The following is a 21278-nucleotide window of genomic DNA, read 5'->3' on the forward strand; positions in this document are numbered from 1 at the left end:
CATATTTAAAATACAATATAAGTAATTATGAAATTACATATAAGATTTTTTTAAGTTCTTCTTAAGTAGTTAAAAAAATACTACAAAGTTTAATTTAAACAATAATTCATTTTCATTTAATTCCAGGTAATATGCAACTAAGTGTCCGAAACAATTACATTCAGTTTGTACTTAAGTACGTTATTTTAAAAGTACTCTTTTTTTAAATTATGCTAAAGTGTACTTATTTTTTCACAAGAGTGATGTTCGTTTACACACTGTAGTGAAGTGTTCGAAACTTTGATCAGTTTAATATAGTGGGCTTACTTTAAAATGATGACTGATTTATTTAATTATTTATTTATTTTTCTAGTTTTAGTTTTGGTCCTGTGTCAGATGTGGATTAATTTAAAAAAATATATTAAATGACAATTAATGATTTTAAAAACACCTGTGATGTTTCCTATAAATTCCTACTAAATTCTAATTCCCTTCTAATTTTCATTAAATGTAATTATCAATGAAGATTCGGGAGGAGCGCGTCAGATACTTAGCCTAATCATCACAGGTGGACCACAATCAAGTAATCAATCCCACAGTATAAATATCGCTGACTTACCTCTTTCCATTGACGGTTTATCAGCATCCCTCCTCCACTCCATCTCCCCACTTCAAGTTCACTTTACAATATACGGGGAAGGGGGGGTACTCTAGGTTCGGGCAATTCCCGAGCTCGGAGCCCTTCCCCGGACAGCACGCCAAATACGCATACCATACCTCAGCTAATTATATGTAAGCGTGAACTAGTGAAATGGGGTTTAGTTAAGATTTCAAATCAAACACTTTATGTGAATTAGAATTTGAACCATTAGCCTGGTTTCTCAATAATGTTCCATCTTAATGTTGGTCATAACTTAAGAATTCATACTGTATGTAGAGCTTTAGATTGAGCAAACACAATTAAATTCAACTCTAGTTTGTGAAAAGAAAAACTCAACTAAAAACTCAACTAGTTTGACCTGTATGAATCCATTATGTCTTTCAGCGTACAGAACACAGAAGAATGTAAGTCACACAGGTTTGAAGTGACTTTATCGTGTGAAAGTGAGACAATGTATTCTCCACCCCCACCTCTTCTGATGAGATGAAACACATTATCGCATTCATCTCCTGATCAAAGATGGATCTGCAAATCTCACTTTTTCCTCTTCCATTTTTTCTTTTTACTGCGTGTACAGAATACAAATCATTTCTGTAATGTTACTAGGTACAAATGAGATGTTTTTCGCTTAACACCTCAGTCTATTTAATTACTAAAGGACACTCTCTCAAATGTTATACATGCACAAGTCTGACGGGATCTTGTCCCCAGACAACAAGTCAGTGTTCCACTGGGTTTACCAACTGCTTGAGTTTAACAGTTACTGGTTAGTCCATTATGATGGATTGAAAGGGACTATTAGAACTGACTGACACATAACTTCTTTTCTGGACAGAATTTATTACCAATCTACTTTCTGAGTACTAAGTTATTAACCCAACAATAGCGGGGTCAGTTAATCTTTTTTGCAGTGGACCGCGCGAACATGTGTTTGGTTGTGTGGGCCGCGAGTTGAAAGATTTTGGGAACCACTGCACTATTGGACATGCTTTCTGTGTTGACATATTTATAAAAACATTTTCCATCAAAATATTGTTGGATCACTTCGGCATTGGAAGAGGCTCTGCTAAGTGCTGTAACACTGATCTCTGTAACAAACAAGATGCTCCAGGTTTTGTACTCTACTGCAACAGAGCATTTTATTGAACATTTAAGAAAAAAAAAAAAGAAGGATGGAATTTCATTTTCTGTCAGGAATGTGACTTTAACCGAAAACAAATGTTGCTTATACAGGCAGATCGAATTGTTCCTTTTTTTTCTTTCTTTCTTTCTTCTTCTTCTTTTTTTTTTTTTTTAGCGAAAGATCAGGAAGACAACATGTTTTATGTTTGGTCCAATGAGCACTTGTAATGTTGTGTGCACAGTAAGACCAGGCCCATGTAAAGAAAGCAAATCTATTTTCCCTCCTGTAGATCCCAGCAACACTCCCAATGGAAAGAAATGTTACTATTGTGATGGGAATACCTGCTCAAACCCAATTGGTTGTTCAGGGACTGAAGACCGCTGCTTTAATACAACAAGTGAGAATCTGGAAAAGAAAGCCGCATCATTATCTTTCTCTTTTTTATGTCTAAACATTTGGTACAGATCATGTATACCAGTGGCCAACTTGTCTCTGACTCTAACTGTTTTCTTCCAGTCCAGTCACAGGTTTTAAAAGGCTGTGTCTCTAAATCTCATTGTGATGTCCTACAACTGATTCCTGGTTCAGGAAGTATCTCATGTTGTGAGGGGAACCTGTGTCACTCAGAGCTTCCTGTTCCTCTTCTGTTCTCTGCTCTCCTTCATCCTGCTGCATTGAATCCAGCAGATATTCACATTCTGCAGCTGCTGCAAAGATAAAATGAGTAAAGGTGATAAATCGTAACTCAAGTCTACATGAGCCTCATGTTATGATGTTTTGTTGGTATACACAGTGTCTTCATTCATCTTCCTCATTGTACTCTACACAAATATATTTTCTTTGTTTAAAATAAAACTACTGATTTAATCAACTTAGTCGTCAGACTACACTCTGTATGTCCTACATTGGTATATAAAAACCTAATGAATAATTATTTTTTTCAAAGTTATCAAGCATGCTGCTGTTTGCAGATTTACCGGATTTGCGTCATTGTATACATTTGTACTGAAAAACACGCGCAGACCTACGTCACCAGTCTATTTGCCTAATCTTCCCGGTACTTTACACCGCGGTGGAAACGCAGAAAGCTACAAGTATGGGGGGAAATAGTTCCTGGGAAAAAAAGTTCCTGGTACAAATGTTCCGGGTAATTTCGGTGGAAATGCAGCAGTGGATACCATCATGAAGAAGCTCATGGCTTTGGAAAGGCATTGGAGAAAATGGATGGATTTGGAGACCAGAATGGACAAAGAGAGTGACCCTCAACCACCCACAGCCCCCAAACTTAACCTTTGCCGCTTTGTACCTCCAGTCTGACAAGCGGGTCTGTGATTACCTCGACTCCCTAATTTCCATCCCCAGCTGCAAAGTCGTGTGTTTATAGCGTATTGATTATGTGCTTTTGTTGCTGAGATGTTTTTCCTGTTCTCACACTGTGCTACCAAAGAAGCATAGTCTGGGTGCTGTTTTTTTTCTCCTATCTTTCCTAATGTTATGCTGTATATCTTCTCCCCCTGTACTAATGTATTTTGTTGCCTTGTACCCACATGTGCAATGACAATAAAGTTTAATCTAATCTAATCTAATTTAGATAGATAGATAAGCTAAAATTGTACACCTGTTTATAGTACATATTTAAATGATAATCACTATTATTATCTAAGCTATTTAAATGCTTTATTACCTGATATTTGATACTGTTATTTACTGTTACTGCTACTGTAATGTGCCCCTCTTATGGGCAAGTACCTGTAACAATTCAAGCATGCAAGAATAATTCAAATAAAATCCTTCAACTGGGACCTGCTCTCTTGCTCCAGTTTCTCTAACCAGAAACTCCCATTACCATTTCTACATGTACATTCTACAACAAACCCTTGAGCTTCCCTGACGCTTGTATAACGTGAGAATTTGTGACTTCCTGCACTTGCTATACTTTATACTTCAGTACAGCAAAAATATTAACTTTTGTTGCATTAGAAATTTTATAATAAATCCATAAGCAAGAAATAAAAATAAAACATGTTTAACAATAATACAACGTAGATCACATAGGCCCATAAGGAATCAGTATATGAAGAAACTCTGCATTCATACTCTTATTGTTACATGTATTAGCCCAGTATATAGCAAATCAGTAAAATGCTAAATCCCTCAAATGGTAAGGCAATCAACGTTTCCTGGGAAGCACATTCCGAGTGGACTCTGGAGTATCAGTTGATTCAGAAACAACTGTTGACAGTTCAGCTTCAGGTGTGCCCAGTGTTGAAATCAACAGTCCAGAGTCTGAGCCCTGTGGGGCAGGTTGTAGGGTTCTGGGTGGTTGTAATTGGGGGTGAGGTTGCAACTAAGGCAACGGTGGTGGTTACCATGGAACATGAGAGGTGTGTGGAGTCCCAGTGGCACAGGTGTAATATGGGGTGGGAGGAGTCCAGACAATGTGTTCAGAGCGGTCGGCTGAAAAGGGGAGGAAGGGGAGGTGAGGGTATGGGTGTCCTTTAAAAGTAAGTGATGTACAGTTTCATGCAATTGTAATAAATGTTTTTTGCTTTTGCATGAGGTCCAGATACATCTCAAACTTTTAAATGAACTGGGGTGGAACTACCAAAGGGGCATAGTGGTTGGTGATCATGCCACTCCATACCCAATTCAAAAAGTTGTTTGGAAAGTTCATCTTTTAGAGTGTGATTAAAGTGCTCAACAGCTCTGTCACCCTGAAAATGATAAGGGTACGTACAGAGTGTCTTGATTGACAACAAGTTACAAAGGTGCTTTATGAGGTCAGATTCAAGCTGTCTGCCCTGTAAATAAAAACATATAATATAACAAAAATAACAAACAATATAAACATTTTGTTCATTGGCAATGTTTGGTGTGTGCCGAGACCAGTTTTGCTTGCAAAGGTATTGATTTGGTTTGACTTGCTACCGAAATGTTTGACACATCACACCGAGAGCAACTATTCGATTCCACAGGATTATTGTCTGGCTGCCTAGACATGGCGTCTGTATTGTTGGGGCAAAATTAAATCAACTCTCATCAGCATAAGAGAGAGACTCACTCTCAGTTATAATTACAAAGAAAGCTTTTATTCCTTGCAAAGAAGGTCAGACAGTAATACAGTAACACAAGATCCTGCAGAGTGCGACAAAAGGGGATGGCAGTCCTCCACCTTATATCCCTCTGCTGCGTCACGGTTATAAACCCTTAAAAGCTGTACTTTTCCATGGATAACATAAAAGTCAGAAAACACACTCTTCTATGGGTTGGTTCTCACACATTTAGAGCTTAGATGACCCCTCAGGTCATCCTCAGGCATTCGTTCCCCCATTCTATTGCCCAATGACCTTCTCAGGTCATTCTCAGACATCTGTTTCCCCCCAGGTGTCTCCCTTCTGCACCCACACGGCTCCGTGAATCACCTGCTGCCCATTACTTTTATTCCCAGACCCATCTCACGGTGTCCACACAGCAATTCTAAAAAAACACATGCATATATGGGCATGCAGAAGCAATGTAAATTAATTTTTCCACCACAGTATTACAGTGTTTAGCACTGGCTCATGGGTTCTTGGCCGGGTTGCGAGGAGGACACTGACAGGGAGCTCGGGAGATCATAACACTTTATTTACTAAACATGAAGAGGTGAACATTGTGAATTAGCCACATCCAATCACACGGAGCGCATCATATCTCTCTCTCTCTGCCTCTCACAAATGCGCGCAGAATGTTGTACTGAAATGTTCTGAAATGTTACACTTGTTGTAAAGCAAGTAATTTGAAACCGGTAAACTTTTGGGAAAGTTCAAGGATCCAGTAAAGGAATGCATAAGTAAAATAGTGCTAATGCAGAAAAAAAACACGAACGATTCCATCAGAGATGGTACATCCATCAGCAGGAACTACACTTCAACTGTATTTTACTGACATTTTTTTTTTATTATGAAATTACAAAGAAACATTACTTAGTCAAATTGCATTTAATATAAATTTTAACTATTATACAGTTTCACTATTTGCAATCAACATGCAATAAGCATCTAAAAACATTATATTCAGTTCACATTAAATATTATTTTAAAGTATATTTCAGTACTCTTTTTAAAATTATGTTAAAGTTACCTTTTTCCTGGAGGGTGATGTTAGTTTATATTTTAGTGCTCAAGAATTTGACCAGATTGATAGCAAGCTTGACAGTCTGATTTGTTCTTTGGTCTTGTGTCAGATTTTATTTCAGTTAGTGTGTGGAGTAATTTTTTAATTCAAGCTTTAAATGACTTAAACTTTACATTTAAGCTAGGTCATGTCTTTTGTCTTTTTTGTCTTTTGTTAAATCTTGAATTTTAAGTTGTACGTTTTAATTGTTTTAAGTTTTAAATGTGTTTGATTAAAGTTGCACAAATACAAATAGTCTTTGGAGAATTAGGAAATGAAAGTATTCTTGCCCCGGTTTCTCAGAAATGTTCGACTTTAATGTTAGACATACCTAAGCCTCCATAATGTATGTAGAGATAAAGTTTGAAACCTCTCACTCGTAAAGACAAAAACAAAACGAAACGAGTTTGACCTGTATGAACAACATTGGACCCCTTTATCTTTACATGATTGGATCACTAAAGACAGTTGAGTCATGCAAGCTTGGAATGACATTCCATTGAAAAGTAAAAAAAATAATAATAATAATTATATATATATATATATATATATATATATATATATATATATATATATATATATATATATAATTCTAAGCCTCAGTACAATTTTATGCAGTAAAACCTGAGTATACCACTTTTGTATGTCTACAAGACAACATTAACAATAACAAAAATAATAATAAAACAATTTAGTTCTTTTAAGTTTATGAGTGAGAAACCTATGCAACCTCAGCAGCATTTTTTTTATTGATCTACAAGAATTTCTATTTTCTACATTACATTATTGACAGTGACACTTATGAGAGAGAAGTACAGTATGTGTTTAATGCTTTTGTAACGTACTGTATTTCACATCGGTGTACAGAGTATTTTTATAATCATTGTTCATTCATAGTCAGATAAGCACATATGTAGGAGATATACTATTAATTATCATTATTTCTCGCAATGGTTTAACACGTAATACACTTTGACCATATTTAAAAGACATATAAGTATTCAGTTTCTACTTAAGTATGTTATTTTAAAAGTATATTATTTACATAATAAGTATTATTTTTAAAATTATGCTGAAGTGTACTTATTTTTTCACAAGAGTGATGTTAAGTTACACACTGTAGTGAAGTGCTCAAAACTTTGATCAGTTTAACATAGTGGGCCTATTTTAAAGTGACGACTGATTTGTTTTGTTTTTTTTGTTTTTTTTTGGTTTTTGGTCTTGTGTCAGATGTGGATTAACTTCAAGAAAAAAATTAAATGACAATTAATGATTTTAAAAGCACCTGTGATGTTTCCTATTAATTCGTACTAAATTTTCTTTAAATGGGGTTTAGTTAAGATTTCAAGTCAAAGACTTTACGTGAATTAGAATTGGAACTATTAGCCTGGTTTCTCAATGATGTTCAAACTTAATGTTGGTCACAACTTAAGAATTCATACTGTATGTAGAGCTTTAGATTGAGCAAACACAATTAAATTCAACTCTAGTTTGTGAAGAAAAAAAAAACTAAACTAGTTTGACCTTTATGAATCCCTTTTGTCTTTCAGTGTACAGAACACAAAAGAATGTAGGTCACACAGGTTTGAAATGATATTATCGTGTGAAAATGAGACAATGTTCATCTCTCCCGCCCCCCCCCCCACCCCTCCCCCACCTCTTCTGATGAGCTATAAAATGAGTGCTGAAAAAGTCACATTATCACATTCTCCTCCTGATCAAAGATGGATCTGCACATCTCACTTTTTCTTCTGTGTATTCTTTTCACTGCAGGTACAAAATACAAATCGGTTCTGTAATGTTACTGGATACAAATGAGATGTTTTTCGCTTAACACCTCTGTCTTTTTTATTACTAAAGGACACTCTCTCAGCTGTTATGACTGCACAAGTCTGACGGGATCTTGTACCCAGACAAGTCAGTGTTCCATTTGGTTACCCAACTGCTTGAGCGCAGCAGTTACTGGTAAGTCCATTATGATGGATTGAAAGGTACTATTAGAACTGACTGACACATAACTTCTTTTCTGGACAGAATTTATAATTGCACTCATAGAATGTTCTATAGATTACTGAAATAATTATGATAATTCACATTTAAAAATGTGTGAAATTAGAAAAATGCTAAATGTAAAAAAAAACTAGTTGTCTTACACATTTGGACCTGATTCTAATAAATATTAGAGATCCTTTAATATTGGAAAGTTTGTACTTTTGATACACTTTTGGACATGCTTTCTGTTTTAACATGTTTATAAATAAATTTGCAATCAAAAATATTGTTCAGTCGAGCTGCTCATTCCTGTATCACTTGTGTGTTTTCAGTCAACAGTACTACAGTGACGTATAGAAGTTGTGCTCCATCTGTCTGTCCAAGTGGATCCATCAACCTCGGCATTGGAAGAGGCTCTGCTAAGTGCTGTAACACTGCTCTCTGTAACAACCAAGATGCTCCAGGTATTGTACTTTAATGTAATAGAGCGGTTTATAGAAGCGACTTTAGCCGAAACAAAAAAGGAGAAGACAACATGTTTTATCTTTGGTCAAATGAGCACCTGTAATGTTGTGTGCACAGTAAGACCAGGACCATGTAAAGAAAGCAAATCTATTTTCCCTCCTGTAGATCCCACTAGTGCTCCCAATGGAAAGAAATGTTACTATTGTGATGGGAATACCTGCTCAAACACAGTGAGCTGTTCAGGGACTGAAGACCGCTGCTTTAATACAACAGGTGAGAATCTGGAAAAGAAAGCTGCATCATTATCTTTCTCTTTTTTATGTCTTAACATTTGGTACAGATCATGTATACCAGTGGCCAACTTGTCTCTGACTCTTAACTTTTTTCTTCCAGTCCAGTCACAGGTTATAAAAGGCTGTGTCTCTAAATCTCTTTGTGATGTCCCACAAATGATTGGTTCGGGAAGTTTCTCATGTTGTGAGGGGAACCTGTGTAACAGTGCTAATGGTGTCACTCAGAGCTTCCTGTTCCTCTGCTGTTCTCTGCTCTCCTTCATCCTGCTGCACTGAATCCTGCAGATTTTCACATTCTGCAGCTGCAGAAAATATTTTTATAGAGGACATCAGATTCCCAAGTTGGTATGATTATTCAGGGTCTTTTAGGGTCTGTCTGGAGAAAATGAAGACTATGCCAGTTTCACACTGCAAGCCTGAGCTTCGTGTCAGTACTACATTGTTTTCAGTGGTTGTGTCCACACACTGCTAAGATACATTTATATGAATTTTGCATCTGATGTCCCTTTAATATGTATTTAAACTCTTAAGGTGAAGAGGGAAAAGGTGATAAATCTGTAACTCAAGGCTACTTGAGCCTCATGTTATGATGGGTTGTTGGTACACAGTGTCTTCAGTCATTTTTTCATTGTGCTCTACACACATATATTTTCTTTGTTTAAAATAAAACTACTGATTTAATCAACTTATGCGTCAGACTACACTCTGTATGTCCTACATTGCTATATAAAAATCCAATGAATCAGTCATTTTTATAATAATGAAATGTTTTTTTGTTTTTTTTACCAATACAGTATGCATTTGCATTGTTGTATTTTGTATCAGTATTGATATAAATATGATGTATAGGTTGGTAGCTGCTTTATTTTTAATCTTCCACTTTCTTTCACATAAATTATGTTGCTCAACCAATTAAAGAGAAAAATAAATTTTACCAGGACAAACAATTATATATTTTAAGATTCATATCACATTTTCCTCAAGAGGATTTTTCACTCCCCATCCTTTGTTTTCTGTCATACTGACTATAGTAAAAACACACAGTGTCCCACAAGCTCTTGCTTTGAACTCTCAAAGTTCGCGAACGTGATCTCCTCCATTGCTGACGTTTGCAGGCGACAAAACAGCTAGATTCAGGAAGTATCCGACTTTAAAGGTCTTTTTTGATCCCTCCCCTTACTACAGCCGCCTACTCTTGCCTACATTTCAGGCGAGGCAAGGCGCATCTCAAACAAACCTATTTTTTATTGGCTATTCACGGTCACGTGGGCACAGGTGATCACTTCTGTTTTCTTTATTATTTCCGTTGTCGGATTGTTTGGCAGGTTGGAAAGGGCAAGGAGCGGGAGCCAACATTCTGTTGACCATATCGCATTGGTCTGATCATGTAATATATGCTTTAATAAAATCAAAAGCACGTTAAGATCACCAGTTTTCCTTTGATGAGAATAACCGAGTGTGAACGAGTCACAAACCCACTAGCTAGCCTCTATGTGGCGATTGGATACCGCAAACATTAGTTATTATATACAAAAAACGGCGCTTGTTTAAAGATATTCCTTTCATGCACTGCATTGGAACGCGGTTCTAGATTGTAAAGGGCAACAGATATGAGACAGCACTTGGACTCGTATGTGAATCAGATTATTATTTATCTGCTTGCTGGCTTGTCTATTGGAGACGCTATGTTGGTTGTGCTAGCTGTCTAGCGCTGCTTATGTTCGGATCATTTGAGGTCTATTAGACATGCAGAGTTTGGAGTGTGTTATATGCAGTGCTGGGATATGTGCAGTTTATTGCATGTGATTTAAATGGATTATTGTGAAATTGTATGTGCCGCTGAAGTTTGATGGAAAAAACTGGATGAAGATGAGGCTGATGCGGTTATGGAGAGCAAAAGGGAGTGTAAGCTCACAGCAAAGGCTTGGGAGTTGAAGATTGAACAGTTACAAAGGGACCGCAAATCCAAAGTGAATAAAATCCAAAAATATGTTTGCTTCAATGAAAGTACTTATGCAAGATGATGAAAATTCATCCAAGGTTTATTCTTTATTTGAAGCACTGAAGCTTTTGAGAGATGATGTCACTTTGTTGTATGATAGTGTGATTCCTTAACTTCCCGCTGAGGAACAAACAAAACTAAATGAATGGTCTGGCTCAATTTTACGATTCAACAAAGGTATTGAAGATGTGGAGAAATGGTTGCATGATCTTGCATTCTTTAAGAAAACTCAGTGTAAGTTTTAAGAAAGTGTAAGTGTGTTAAGAAAAGCAGCAATGTTTGAACAGAGTAACGAATGTTTGGTGTCACCTCAGTAAACTATAGATGCAACACAGAAAAAGACTCTGACTGTTGAAAATCCATCTTTAAGTGATCAATTGCCTGCTGTTACATCCTCTGTTTGTGCAAATCCACAAAGGATTCTGAATCAAAGTAAGTAATGTAATGCATTGCCTTGCGATGACTTTGCGGACGACATCAAGCCAACTGATATTATCTCAAAAAATCTGGTAAAAGGAGCTCTTCTTCAGGTTCACGCTCTAGTAGATCATCTACATCATCTGCTCATCTTCAAGCTGAAGCTGAAATGAAAATAGCTTTATTAGCTAGTCAGCAAATGCTGCAACAGAAGCATGTTGTGGAAGAGGAAGAGGAGCACTTAAGATAAAAGAAGGAAAAATTTGATCTTCAAACTAAAATAGCTGTGTTTATGGCTAAAGTTAATGTGTACAGGTCTTCTGCATCAGAACAAAGTTCACATTTGGAAGTAAGAAGATCAAGAAAGGAAAATGATGGAATGATCTCCAATTCAATAGAAGCTGAATCAGTTCAAGTTGACACCCATGTTGAGTTTAAGTCATTGCCTGTTAACAATTCGACAAGAGGTGCAAGAAATAAGGAGTTATTCTCAACTTCACTCTGTGCTTACAGTCAACTGCATCAGTTAATGCACAGCTCCCCCGTAACCATAGTAGCGATGCACCTGTTTTAAGACCGCCAACTGATGGAGAACAAGGAAATATATTGCGTCTTATGGAAAAACAAAATGAAATCACTACTATGTTGGTACAACAGCACAATATTTCATTACTTCCTCACAGAGATATTGTATACTTTGATGTAGAGCATTTGCAATATAAATGCTTCATACGATCAATTGAGGAGGTTGTGGAAAAAAGGGCAAATGATTATGGTGACTGTTTCTATTTTCTTGAGCAGAATAGTCGAGGTCAACCAAGAGAACTCGTCAGAAGTTGTCAACATATGGTTTCTAAGCAGGGTTACTTGAAAGCCAAGGCCTTACTTAAGGAACACTTTGGAAATGAAGTCAAAATATCTTCAGCATACATGGACAAAGTGCTCTCTTGGAAGTCTATGAGACCTGAGGACTCAAAGGCTTTGCAAGATTATCTTCTTTTCCTTAGAGCTTGCTGTAATGCTATGGAGGATGTTCGTTATATGAAAAAGTTAACCTTGGCAACTTGTCATGATTCTGCCCTCGTGTCCTTGATTTTCCCTAGTCTTGAGGCAGGATCATGACAGACCCGTGTTTTGTGTACAAGCACATGGCCTTGTCTTTGGGCCATGTGCTTGTGTTGTCTCGTTCCCTTGCCCCGCCCTCCTTGTTATCCTAGTCTTGCCGTGATTGTCCTATCTGTGCCACCTGTCGTGTCTTAATTAGTTCCCCTATTTAGATCTCCTAGTGTGTCTTTTGTCGGTTCATTGTTTCTTCATATGTGTTCCTACTGGTCAGCCCTTGTGAGAGAAGTTTATCCTTGTAACCCCCTTTGAGAAGTCTTTGTGTAACCGTGAGTGTTTGTTTGTAGTTAGTGTTTAAGAGTTTGTTTATCATGTCAATCCTGTCCTGTTAAGTTGTTTAGTTTCTGCCCTAGCCGTTGTTTTCCCCCTCGTGGGTTTTGTTTTTCCCCTTTTTGTATCCAATAAACCCTTCGTGTTGAGAATCCTGTCTGCACTTGAGTTCCTCCCTTGCCAAACCCTAACACAACTAACATGCAAATAGTTCTTTCTAAATTACCTTTGAAGCTAAGAGACAAATTGAAAGCAGTAGTGTGTGATTTGCAGGAAAACCGTAATGAACCAGCAACATTTAAAGACATCTTGGATTTTGTAGAAAAGCAAGTAAAATTGCTACTCATCCTGTGTTTGGAAATATTGTTGAGGCTCCTCTAGGAGATCGAAGCTTGATGCGTTATAAGCCTAAGGGAAGTAGTTCCGCCACTACTGTCACTGTAACAGAGATGGAAAACATTGGGAAAACTAATAAAGGTGTGTCATGTCTTTGTTGTGGCGAAGAACATTTCTTGAATTCCTGTACTGTGCTTTTCAAAAAAACCCATAGAGAAAAGAGAGATTTTCTGAAGGAAAAAGGAGTCTGTTTTGGCTGTTTATGCACAGGCCAAGTAGAGATTGTAAGAAGTGAATTATAAGCAGAGTGTGAGGCTTTAAACACCCTAGTGTTCTTCGTGTCTTCCGGCAAGATAGAGCTGAGGAGCCAAAGCAAATGGTGGGTAATGCTCTAATCTCGATTCAGTCAAGTGGTCTTACTGGGGCCGGTGAGGATGCTTGTGCTTTGTCCATTCTTCCAGTATGTGTTAAAGCTATGAATGTAACCAAGATTGTGGAAACTTACGCCTTCCTAAATCCATGCAGTTTGTCAACATTCTGTACAGAAGGTCTCATGAATAAGCATAATTTGAAAAAAAAACTGAATATACTGCTTAAAACCATGAATCAAGACAAACTTGTTTCCAGTTATGACGTTAGAGATTTAGTTGCTGGATTCTATCAAATGCATTATTGTCTTTTTGCCTTAAGTGTATACCCATGAAAGCATGCCAGTATATAAGGTTCATATTCCCAAGCAGAGCGATCTTGTTCAATGGCCTTATTTAAATCATATATCGCTGCCCTCGTTTAAGCTGGAGTTGAACTCTTGATTGGATCAAATATACCAGAGGCACTGGAGCCATGGCAGGTTGTTTGTGGTCAAAGGAATGGCTCTTATGCAGTTAAAACCATACTTGGACGGACTGTGAATGGACCTCTTAAAGGAATGGAAAGGAATGGAAAGGTATGGAACTATCGGTAATGACCAGGCTCGGGTGACTGTAAACAGGATCTCTCTCTCTAAATTGGAGGAGCTTTGCAAACAACAGTTTAAGACTGATTTCCCCAAAAATCCTCAGGATGAACTGGTTGCAATGTGTAAAGAACATATTCAGTTCATGAATATGGTGTATCAATCTGTATAACTGAACGATGGCCATTACTGCATTGGTTTGCCACTCAAGAATAATATGGTCCTTCCAAATAACAGAATAGTGGCAGAACAGGGAGCTTTTGTCATGGTCCTGTCTCCCTCTGCTGGTCACTCTTTCTCCCTTTTCCCCATCACCCTCCATTTCATTACTTACAGCTATTCTCACTTTCCATTAGGCTCATTCCTCCCCACCTGTTCCTCATCCCGTCTCATTATCTTGGCTTTTTCTAACCCTCTCTTCTCATGTCCTATTGTCAGATTGTTTGATGTCACAGGTGCGTTCTGTGCCCACAGAATCTGATGCGATCCAACTATATAAGGTACTTCATTCAGTGTGTGATAGGCAATAGTCGTGGAGTGTTGAATGCCATACTAGAAGAGGACAGCGTAAAATAAATAAAGGATCTTGACTTGAACCATGATGTGCTCCCGATGGAAAGAGTACTAGGTATACAGTGGTGTGCTGAATCTGACACCTTCAAATTTAAAGTAATAATCAAGGACAGACCTTTTACTTTCCGTGATTAGCGCCATATATGATCCTCTCTGATTTTTGTCTACAGTAGTTTTTTCTGCAAAGAAGATTCTTCAAGATCTTTGCAGGGAAAGCATTGGATGGGATAGTGTCATACCCATCGAATATGTACATTCATTGTACATTCTGCTTTCTTGATGGGTAAAGCTCGAGTAGCACCAGTGAAATCTACCACCATTCCCCGCATTTAACTTACAGCCGCCACTCTTGCCAGCCAAATGGACAGGCTATGGAAAAGGGATTTAAGGATGAAGCTACAAGATTCAGTGTTTTTTAAAATATATCCAAAATGAGTCCTCCAGATTCAAGTGTTTTGTTGCCAACAGAGTGTCTGAGATCTTGAGAGCATTCAGTGTAGCTCAGTGGAGATATATAGATTCTGCCAACAATCCAGCTGACTTTGCTTCAAGGGGGCTAAAAGTAGATCTTTTACTTAAGAAGCAGATGTGGGAGTTTGGCCCTTCCTTCCTTATTAGATCACAGGAAGAGTGGCCAAATAACCCAATTGATGTGGGAAAGAGTTTGGTACAAGACCCAGAAATCAAGCAAGAAGTTGTGGTTAGCACACTGTTGGTTCAAACTGAAGAGAGAGATGATGCTGTATCACCACTTATCAATCATGATTCATCATGGACACGTCTTAGGAAGGCTGTAGCCTGGATCCTTAGGCTGAAGAGAATTATTCTAGAGCTGAGTAAAAGGAGAAAACAATTGAAGAATACTCTTGATTGTACTGAATCTAATCAAACACTTAAAGCTATTGTTGATGAAAACATGCTTACACTACAATCCAGTATGAATAAAGGTTACCTTTCAGTAGATGAGTTGGATGAAAGTGAAATGGAGTTTGTGCGCTTTTTGCAAAGGATGAGGTTCCCACAGGAATTGGTATCTTTACAGAGAGGTGAAGAAGTCAAGCGGAGCAGTCCTCTGCATTGTCTCAATCCAGTACTTGAGGCAGGTATAATAAGAATGTATGGACGTCTGGAAAATGCAGTTTTGCCTGAAGAATCAAAGCTTCCAATGATACTGTCAAAGGATATGCATATTTCTGAGTTACTCTTAAGGCATATTCACAATGAGGTTGGACACAGTGGACAAAATTAAATGCTGGCAAGGCTACCTCAATGATATTGGATACAGGAGCAAGTTCAACCATACAGAGAATTTTGTCCAGATGTATCATTTGCAAACGACTTCAAGGAACCGCAGGTTGCCAGCAGATGGCAAATTTACCTTCAAGTAGAGTATCACCAGATGAACCACCATTTACTCGAGTTGGAGTTAATTGTTTCGGCCCATTTGAGATTAAACATGGACTATTGTGAAGAGATAAGGAGTCATTTTTACTTGTTTGTCAATTAGAGCGATACACATCGAAGTGGTTGCATCATTGGATACAGATTCCTTCATCCATGCTTTGAGATGGTTCATGGCACGACATGGTCAAGTATCAGAGTTACGTTCAGATAATGGAACCAACTTTGTCGGAGCGGAACGAGAATTGAGAGAAGCCATAAAAAACTGGAACCATGATAAGATCAGTGATGTTCTAATTCAAAGAGTAACAAATGGATATTTAATCCTCCTACAGCATCCCATCACGGAGGATGATTCGATCAGTGAAGAAGATTATGAATTCAATCTTGAGAGGGCAGAGTATAGAGGAAGAGGGTCTTTATACACTTTTATGTGAAGTGGAGTCAATTCTCAATGGTCGTCCTATAATCAGATCATCCATGTATCCTAATGATCTAGAAGCTCTAACACCCAACCATCTGCTTCTCCTGAAAACTCAACCATCCTTACCCCCTGGGTTATTTCAGAAGGAGGACATATATGTGCGTTGTAGATGGCGACAAGTACATTACATGTCTGACCTGTTTTGAAGAAGATGGCTAAAGGAATATTTACTTCAGCTACAGGAATGGCAGAAATGGCTTGTAAAAAGAAGAAATTTCTAGTGGAAGATGTTGTACTTGTTGTCAATGATGGTGCCCCTCGAAATTCATGGCTTATGGGTAAAATTATTCAAAATATTCCAGATAAAAGGGGATTGCTTCGCCAAGTAACGAAGTACAACTATGTGGACAGACCAGTCACCAAGATTTGCTTGCTTCTTGAAACCAAAGAGGATTTATAAATGATTTTTTCTTTGTTTTCTTTGTTTTCTTTGTTTGAGTGCTCAATGACAAACAGACGTAATGACATGTATAGACAGACCTTCCTTTTATCTTTTTTGACTGACATGACTTAAGATTTGGACTGGAAGATATACAGACTTTTTTTTACATGGACAGATGCATACATACACACACACGTTTGTATACTTGTAAATTAATTTGTGTGTTGTGCAATTTATGCATGTATTAGTTGTTGTTAATTGATTGGTGATTATTATCGCTCTTTTTTGTAATAATCATGGGGCCGGAATGTAAGAGCATTAATTGTTTGTTATTCTTTATTGGCCATTCACGGTCATGTGGGCACAGGTGATCACTTCCGTTTTCCTTTGTCGGATTGTTTGGCAGGTTGGAAAGGGTGAGGAGCAGGAGCCAAGTTTCTGTTGACCATATCACATTGGTCTGATCATGTAATATATGCTTTAATAAAATCGAAAGCCTGTTAAGATCGTCAGTTTTCCTTTGATGAGAATGACGGAGTGTGAACGAGTCACAAACCCATTACCTAGCCTCTATGTGGTGATTGGATGCCACAAACAAATTCCTTCACTTGCTATACTTTAAACTTTAGTGCAGTAAAAATACTTAAATGTGTTACAATAGTAATTTTAAAATAAATCCAAAGCAAGACACCACAAAACTTCTCAGCTACTCAGTTTCCTGCCAGAATTTACAAATTCAAACAAAATTTTCTATATTCTGACATTTCTATATTTTCTATATTCTGATATTTCATTTGGAAAGGAATGTTAATCTTGTGATGGACAGCGATGCTCAAACACATTGAGTTGTTCAGGGAGTAAAGACTACTTCATTACAGCAACAGGTGAATTTTTTTTTATCTCTCTTATGTTTAAATGTTTAATACATATCATATTGTCCAGTAAAGCTTAGACTCAACCTGTGTTTTCTTTCTTCTCATCAGGGACTTTCAAAAGCCAGTCAGCGGTTGTAAAAATCTGTGTTTCTAAATCTATTTGTGATGCTGTAACATCAGTAGAGATGTTTAGGGCATCACGTGTTGTTCAGGGATCTTGTGTAATGGTGCTCAGAGCTTCCTGTTCCTCTGCTGTTCTCTGCTCTCCTTCATCCTGCTGCACTGAATCCAGCAGATCTTCACATTCTGCAATCAGACACACTGTATGATGCAAACTTATAACTTAAAACAAAGTAAGACACAAAAGTTTGGTAACAGGATTACAGAGGATCACAAGACAAATCAGGACACGTGACAATGACAACTTCAAAATAAAAGACATGAAAACATGAACAAAACCTAAAACAGAAGTGACATGGAGAAAACTGAACATAAAAATGTCTAAAGTGATATATTATTGAACCAGGAACTGGATGATCCAACATTAAAGCAAAGAATTTTCTACGAGAAATGTATTTAAAATGCAAACAAAGAATGCTGAGAAATGCCACTCCTGCTTCGGATTTCCTCCAGTTTCATAATCAATTGTAGGAAGTAAAGCTAATTCCTACAGATCTTTAGATCTTTCATATTTAAAGTGTCCACTTTTAAATACACCTGTGTCAAATATTTGTTCCTTAAAAATACTTATTTCCTGAATCCTAATTTCCACTACCTAAAGCTGTCATCATCTCACGAAGGCCCGTCCCTTTTCTAGGATATAAAATGAGCACTGAAACACATTATTTCATTTTTCTCAAAGATGGATGTACAAATCTCAGTCTTTCTTCTGTTGATTTTTTTCAATGCAGGTAAAAAGACAAATCACTTTAATTTCTCTTTTATACAAACATAAATAATTGGATTTCTCTCTCACTGTCTCTCTTTTATTACTTAAGGACACTCTCTCAAATGTTATGAGTGTGTAGGGTCTTGTGCGGATCAAAATGTGAAAGAATGTCCTGAATCTCAAACATGCTACGGTTCAACCGCTATGACACAGTACGGTAAGTCCAGTGTTGATGTCCAGTTGATGGGGAGCAGCGACATTTAAAAATATGAGATTTATCATTGCTATCAGATATAATACAAATTCCTGTTACTTAATTAATTTTCACTTAGAAAGTTATAGTAATAATATAATTTTTAATGAAAAAATTTTGTAATCAGAAAATGCTACATTAAATTTTTCCAATAGTAGCCTTTCAGACCGAAGCGATCATTTTATATTACAGATTTAGTTTTTTCTCTTCTGCATTACAGTTGTGATTAGAAAAAGGGTTTTTAATCTATTTTCTATTATAAATAAATTCACCATTAAAGTTATGAACAGTTTTCATTCCTGTGTGATTTATGTTTTTAGGAGACACCACTTTAAAGGCAAAGATTAAAGGTTGCTTTCCATCATATTCCTGTATAAATGGGTACACAAACTTCACCATTGGAAATATGTCTTTTTTCTGCTGTAGTACGGACCTTTGTAACGCCCAAGATGCTCCAGGTGTTGTACTTTGTGCAAATGACAAATATTCAACACTAATTTTACATCAATAGGACATTAATTTCATAATTGTAGAAACTGAATGTAGTTAGAGTTGTTTCATTAGATGTTGTATTTTGTACAGATCCTTCTGTAGATTCCAGTTCTACCAACTTTGATATCCCCAGTGATGTTCCCAATGGAAAGAAATGTTACTCTTGCGATGAGAAGAGCTGCTCAAAAATAAGAGACTGTTCGGGGAGTGAAGACCACTGCTTTACAGCAACCGGTGAGAATCTGCTAAAGTCATCATTTGTGGGTCTTATTTAGAACATTTGATAGAGATTACATACTGTATGCCAGAGACCGGCTAACACAATTATTTTGTCACTTCAGCTTTCACTTCTAACTCTTTTCTTTCTTTTCAGCGAATTTCGGAAGCCAGTCAGTTGCTGCAAAAGGCTGTATCTCTAAAAAAGCTTGTGATGCCTCAGCAATGCTTCCTAGTGGTCAGGGCATCAAATGTTGTGAGGGGAACCTGTGTAACGGTGTCAGTGTCAACCAGATCAACATCCAGAGTCCTGACGGTGCTCAGAGCGTCTCTCAGAGCGTCTCTCAGAACGTCTCTCAGAGCGTCTCTCAGAGCTTCCTGTTCCTCTGCTGTTCTCTGCTCTCCTTCATCCTTCTGCACTGAATCCAGCAGAGCTTCACATTCTACAGCTGCAGAAAATATTTTTATAGAAGACAGTTGGTATGATTATTCAGGGTCTTTTAGGGTCTGTCTGGAGAAAATAAGGACTCTTCACATTCTACAATGATACTGTATACATACATGGCTTGCATTTTCTTTAGTATTCCAATATGATGAAGTGAGAAGTATACAGGAAATGTATGTATATATATATTTATATATATATATATATATATATAGTACAGACCAAATGTTTGGACACACCTTCTCATTCAAAGACTTTTCTTTATTTTCATGACTATGAAAATTGTAGATTCACACTGAAGGCTATGAATTAAAACTATGAATTAACACATGTTGAATTATATATGGAATTATATACATAACAAAAAAGTGTGAAACAACTGAAAATATGTCATATTGTAGGTTCTTCAAAGTAGCCACCTTTAGCTTTGATTACTGCTTTGCACACTCTTGGCATTCTCTTGATGAGCTTCAAGAGGTAGTCACCTGAAATGGTCTTCCAACAGTCTTGAAGGAGTTCCCAGAGAGATGCTTAGCACTTGTTGGCCCTTTTGCCTTCAGTCTGCGGTCCAGCTTACCCCTAAACCATCTGGATTGGGTTCAGGTCCGGTGACTGTGGAGGACAGGTCATCTGGCACAGCACCCCATCACTCTCCTTCTTGGTCAAATAGCCCTTGATGCCTTCAGTGTGACTCTACAATTTTCATAGTCATGAAAATAAAGAAAACTCTTTGAATGAGAAGGTGTGTCCAAACTTTTGGTCTGTACTGTATATATATATATATGTGTGTGTGTGTGTGTGTATGTATATATACACTGTATGTACAGTATATATACAGTATATGTATCATAAATACTTAATATTTTCCAGTCATTTCATAAAGATATGATTTTTGGAAAAAAAAAGATTTGGAATGGCAGCTTAGTAGAGATAAAACATTTACATTTAATAAAGTAACCAAAAATAACTAATTTCTATTTTGAAAATGTGGGGGGGGGGGCAGCTCTTCAATCAAACAGCTCCAAATATTAGTGAGAGACTGCATGACATAACATCAAGATTGACTTTCACTGGCCTTGCAAACCCAGTGTTTAAAAACTTACTGTTTGATATATTTAGAAATAAAGTTTACACAAAAATGTTCAGTTGAACTGGTCATACTTGTATTAGTTATGTTCTAGTTCTACAACTAAGTTGAAGCATTGTGCTCCACCAACTGACTGTGTAAACAGCATTGAAAAGATCTCTTCTATGTGTTTTTAAGATGCTAGAGTATTGTACTTTACTATAGAATAGTTTACAGTCAAAACATTTAAAAGTATGGTTACATTGGGTATATTTCACAGGCAAAGGGTCTACTGTTAAAAGTGTACACTCTTAAAAATAAAGTTTCCAAAAGGGAATTTTTTACAGCAAGAATTTCCAATTAATAGTTCTAATAAGGAATGTTGTTCAAAACCTAAATAAACTTTTTCCACTTTAAAGAACCTATAAGTTT

General features: G+C 37.1%; 1 protein-coding gene across 1 annotated transcript; it reads left to right on the forward strand.

Moving 5' to 3' along the window:
* The first annotated feature begins 7636 nt into the window (after positions 1–7636).
* LOC113073600 (urokinase plasminogen activator surface receptor-like) lies at positions 7637–9354 on the forward strand. The gene is made up of 5 exons (XM_026246414.1): positions 7637–7691; positions 7779–7883; positions 8243–8374; positions 8541–8648; positions 8769–9354. The coding sequence occupies exons 1-5, from the start codon at positions 7643–7645 to the stop codon at positions 8942–8944; spliced, it is 570 nt and encodes a 189-aa protein (XP_026102199.1). The 5' UTR covers positions 7637–7642; the 3' UTR covers positions 8945–9354.
* The last annotated feature ends 11924 nt before the right edge of the window (positions 9355–21278 follow it).

This window comes from Carassius auratus, unplaced genomic scaffold (assembly GCF_003368295.1).
Source record: "Carassius auratus strain Wakin unplaced genomic scaffold, ASM336829v1 scaf_tig00012443, whole genome shotgun sequence".
Taxonomy (NCBI): Eukaryota; Metazoa; Chordata; class Actinopteri; order Cypriniformes; family Cyprinidae; genus Carassius; species Carassius auratus.